Source organism: Musca autumnalis, unplaced genomic scaffold (genome assembly GCF_047663935.1).
Source record: "Musca autumnalis isolate F117 unplaced genomic scaffold, ASM4766393v1 scaffold_4, whole genome shotgun sequence".
NCBI lineage: Eukaryota > Metazoa > Arthropoda > Insecta > Diptera > Muscidae > Musca > Musca autumnalis.
Window position 1 is genome coordinate 26,147,853 of NW_027411977.1, and position 3,893 is coordinate 26,151,745.

Sequence of the window (3,893 nt, forward strand, 5' to 3'; positions counted from 1 at the left end):
ATTTTTCGACTTTTGTTTGACAATTATTTCAGAATGAAAAGAAAATGGAGGAAAAACAGAAGAAAAAGTCGAACGCTGACAAAACTAAATTAAAAACTGTGAAATAAAAGACGAAAATTGATTTTTGTATGTTTCTTTTTGACATTGCTGCCAGATGTACCATTTTTCCGTTCCTTTACTTTTCTGGTAAAAATGTTCATGAGAGAGCAATTTTGACACTTTTCTCTTTTACCACCCTTACCATTAAAAAAGTAAAGGAACAAAGCTATTATGTGTGTTCGTTTACTCAAAATTTGTACAAATATTTACTGGAGATTGTTCGTTTACTCTACAGTACCATCCAAAGACCTTAAGTATAGTCCACATTGACAAGCAAAACTGACAGTCATCGAGGTATATTTCGTGAATATCAAAGCCTAACTGAAAAATGTCTTTTGTAATCTCTAAATTAGCTAAATAAAAGTTTTTATTTGCCGGAAAATCGTCCTAGAAGTACGTTGACTGTCAGTTTTGAATGATAGTGTGTACTTCCCTTTAGTCGATTGCAGAAGTTACTGGACTTGTACAAATTTGTACAAACTATTGTGTAAACGAACACACCTATGTTTTCTAAGCGGATCGCTTTTGTTCAATATTAAAAAACATTTTGGCGTTTTTCTCCCCTATGGCAGTGACAACACTGCCACACTAGACAAGAGTGAAAGCAACTGTCAAAACTAATACGACGATTGTTGCTTCTCCCCTTGTTGTTGTTGTTTTGTATTATTTATACCTGTGTAATCCAAACAAAATGCATTCCTCGGCGACGTGGCAAATAGGAGCCTTTTTAACTATTTTTGTGCTACTATTGAATGTTGCATCAACTCAGGTTGTATCCCAAGAAGTGCCCAAACCATGGTATGAAAATTTACCGGCTGTGGCAATGGACTATAAGGTAAGTCAGCGAAAAAACATGAAAAAGGGGGAATGGATTAATAACACGTCGCCTCTTCCTACACACTCAACAGGTCCACATAGATGCCGGAAAAGAGGACTGCTATCATCAGTATGTGCAACCAGGTGCAACATTCTACGTTTCCTTCAGTGTAAGACGTGGAAATGACTTTAAGGTTTATTGAAATTTCTAATTGAATTTTTTGTCATAAAAGGTTGTTCGTGGTGGTGATGGTATGGCTGGTTTTGCTGTACGCAATCCAGCTGGCACTATTGTGAAACCCTACCAATGGCAAGCAACTGCCGATTACACTGACCAAGTTTCTCCTGGTGGCTATTACTCCGTGTGCATTGACAATCAGTTTTCACGTTTTGCCGGAAAGTTGGTGAACATCTATATTACCGTAGTGAAATATGATGCTTGGGATAAATATGCCAAGGAAATTGAAGCCCTGCAACTCAATATGGAAAATTTCACTGTAAGTATATTTGTGCCAGATGAGTTTTTAAGTACTTAGTTTTTTTCGTTTTGAGATTTTAATTAAATGTTTACTAACTAATGCGGACAATAATAAGTAGTTTCGAAATAGTCCCCGTTTAGAGTCCGGTCTTGGCTTTTATGAAATCGAAGTATTTGTGGGCGGAAATCAAAGAATTTTTCAAATTAATTCTCTTGATCGTTCTGGTTTTGGGCTAACGATACACACTTAATTGGAGGGACATTTATACAGGTAGAAATTTTTGCGTCTAAAGTTTCATTTGAAAAATATTTGGTTCACCTACAAACGTTATAGACTGTCAATCAAACCCTAATTGCAACCCTCATAATGCAACCCTGCTAATGAAAGTTTTAAATTGCGGGTAAAAGCCACGAAAATACCCCTTCAGCTCGTCTATAAAGACTCTTTAGCTCGTCTCTGAAGACTCCCTTCAGCTCTTATATAGAAACTCCCTTCAGCTTGTCTATAAAGATTCTCTTCAGATCGCCTATAAAGACTCGCTTCAGCTAGTCTATAAAGATTCCCTTCAGCTCGTCTATAAAGGCTCCATTCAGCTCGTCTATAAAGATTCCATTCTGCTCGTCTATAAAGACTCCCTTCAGATCTTCCATAAAGGCTCCCTTCAGCTAGTCCATAAAAACTATAAAGACTACCTTCAGCTCGTCTATAAAGGCTCCCTTAAGCTCGTCTATAAAGGCTCCCTTCAGCTCGTCTATAAAAAATCCCTTCAGATCGTCTATAAAGACTCCCTTCAGCTCGTCTATAAAGACTCCCTTCAGCTCGTCTATAAAGACTTCCTTCAGCTCCTCTATAAAGACTTCCTTCATCTCGTCTATAAAGACTCCCTTCAGCTCGTCCATAATGGCTCCCTTCAGCTCGTCCATAAAAACTGTAAAGACTACCTTCAGCTCGTATATAAAGACTCCCTTCAGCTTGTCTATAAAGACTTCCTTCAAATCGTCTATAAAGACTCCCTTCAGCTCGTCTATAAAGACTCTCTTCAGATCCTCTATAAAGACTCCTTCAGCTCGTCTATAAAGAATCCCTTCAGTTCGTATTTAAAGACTCCCTTCAGCTCGTCTACAAAGACGAGTCTCTTCTGGAGTCTCTTCAGCTTGTCTATAAAGACTCCCTTCAGCTCGACTATAAAGACTCGCTTTACCTATATATAAAGACTCCCTTCAGCTCTTCTATAACGACTCCATTCAGCTCGTCTATAAAGACTCCCTTCAGCTCGTCTATAAAGACCCCCTTCAGCTCGTCTATAAAGACTCCCTTCAGCTCGTTTGAAAAGAGTCCCTTAGTTCGTCTATAAAGACTATAAAAAGTCCCTTCAGTTCATTGAAAAATATTTCCCTCAAGCTCGTTTATAAACAAATCCTTTAGTCTTTAAAGTTTTTCCTTTTGATCATTTGAATTTCTTGAATATAAAACTGACATTATCTAATATTTCTTATTATTTTCAGACCACAATTGGCACCGTGGAAAGAAACATCAACGATATGTTGGCCTATCAATACCACAGTAGAAATCGTGAAGCCCGTGATTTTGCCTTAATCCAAGACAACTACAGCTATGTACAAACCTTTTCACTATGTCAAATTTTGGTCATTGTCATAACTTGTTCTGTACAGGTAAGTAATTTTGCCATTAACATCCAACATCCATCCAATTAATGCGAAAAATTTTCTATATATTTTTCTATATAGGTCTTCTTTGTGCGTAAACTATTTAACGTTAAGGATGGTTCATCTAAAAGTCGTATTTAAATTTCGTAAACAAATGCTGTGCAACTGATAAATACTTCAATGAAACATTCAACAAAAAGACTTCCACGCCACTGTGAACATAAACAACGTTGTCATCGCCATCGTCATTACTATATATATTTTTTGCAACAAACTTCAAGTCTATCAAGTGGGACTAAAACTATTCCAATGATATTTCCTGGCTCATATACGATTTTTTCGAATTGTTTTATTTTTCCAATGTGGAACAATTATTATTATGGCCACTTAACAATGGTATTGCTACGCACATTTTTTCTTCATAACATATATTTTTTCATTAGGGTACTATGCAATTATTTTTTAAAGAAAGAAAAGAAAATGTTAAAGTTAGTTGTCTCTGTGTTTTTATATGTATTTTATTAATTGAAAAATAGCTAAAAACAAAGAAACTTGTATTTTTGTATGCTGTTTAATAAAAAAAGTGTAAAAACTGCTTTTTCAGGACAAGCAAGAATCCTAGAAGAGTTTGCGAAATTCAATCAATTTATTGCTAGAAAAAGCGCAGCAATAAGAGAACCAAACAAAATTATGAAATCAATCAAAAAACCTGAAACAAAATCATCAATTGGAAAGTTGAAGGTAAATGTAGTTGCTGGTTTCCTCTCTATAGTTGATATTAGTTCATTTCTGGGTTTCCCAATTGATTAGCTACTATCAATATTTATTTGTC

The 3,893-nt window shown here is 35.8% G+C and overlaps 1 protein-coding gene across 1 annotated transcript; it reads left to right on the top strand.

Annotated features, from left to right (window-relative positions):
- Nucleotides 1-669: 669 nt before the first annotated feature.
- Nucleotides 670-3,677, top strand: loj (p24 family member logjam). Its single transcript, XM_073987090.1, has 5 exons — nt 670-934; nt 1,008-1,085; nt 1,149-1,412; nt 2,900-3,067; nt 3,143-3,677. Exons 1-5 carry the CDS (start codon nt 791-793, stop codon nt 3,200-3,202), a joined length of 714 nt encoding a protein of 237 aa, XP_073843191.1. The 5' UTR covers nt 670-790; the 3' UTR covers nt 3,203-3,677.
- The last annotated feature ends 216 nt before the right edge of the window (nt 3,678-3,893 follow it).

Excerpts from the sequence above, each read along its gene's own strand:
- loj (XM_073987090.1), top strand. The coding sequence starts at position 791 with ATGCATTCCTCGGCGACGTGGCAAATAGGAGCCTTTTTAACTATTTTT. Across the intron at positions 935-1,007 it reads CTGTGGCAATGGACTATAAG|GTCCACATAGATGCCGGAAA; the intron begins GTAAGTCAGCGA and ends CACACTCAACAG. Across the intron at positions 1,086-1,148 it reads CATTCTACGTTTCCTTCAGT|GTTGTTCGTGGTGGTGATGG; the intron begins GTAAGACGTGGA and ends TTGTCATAAAAG.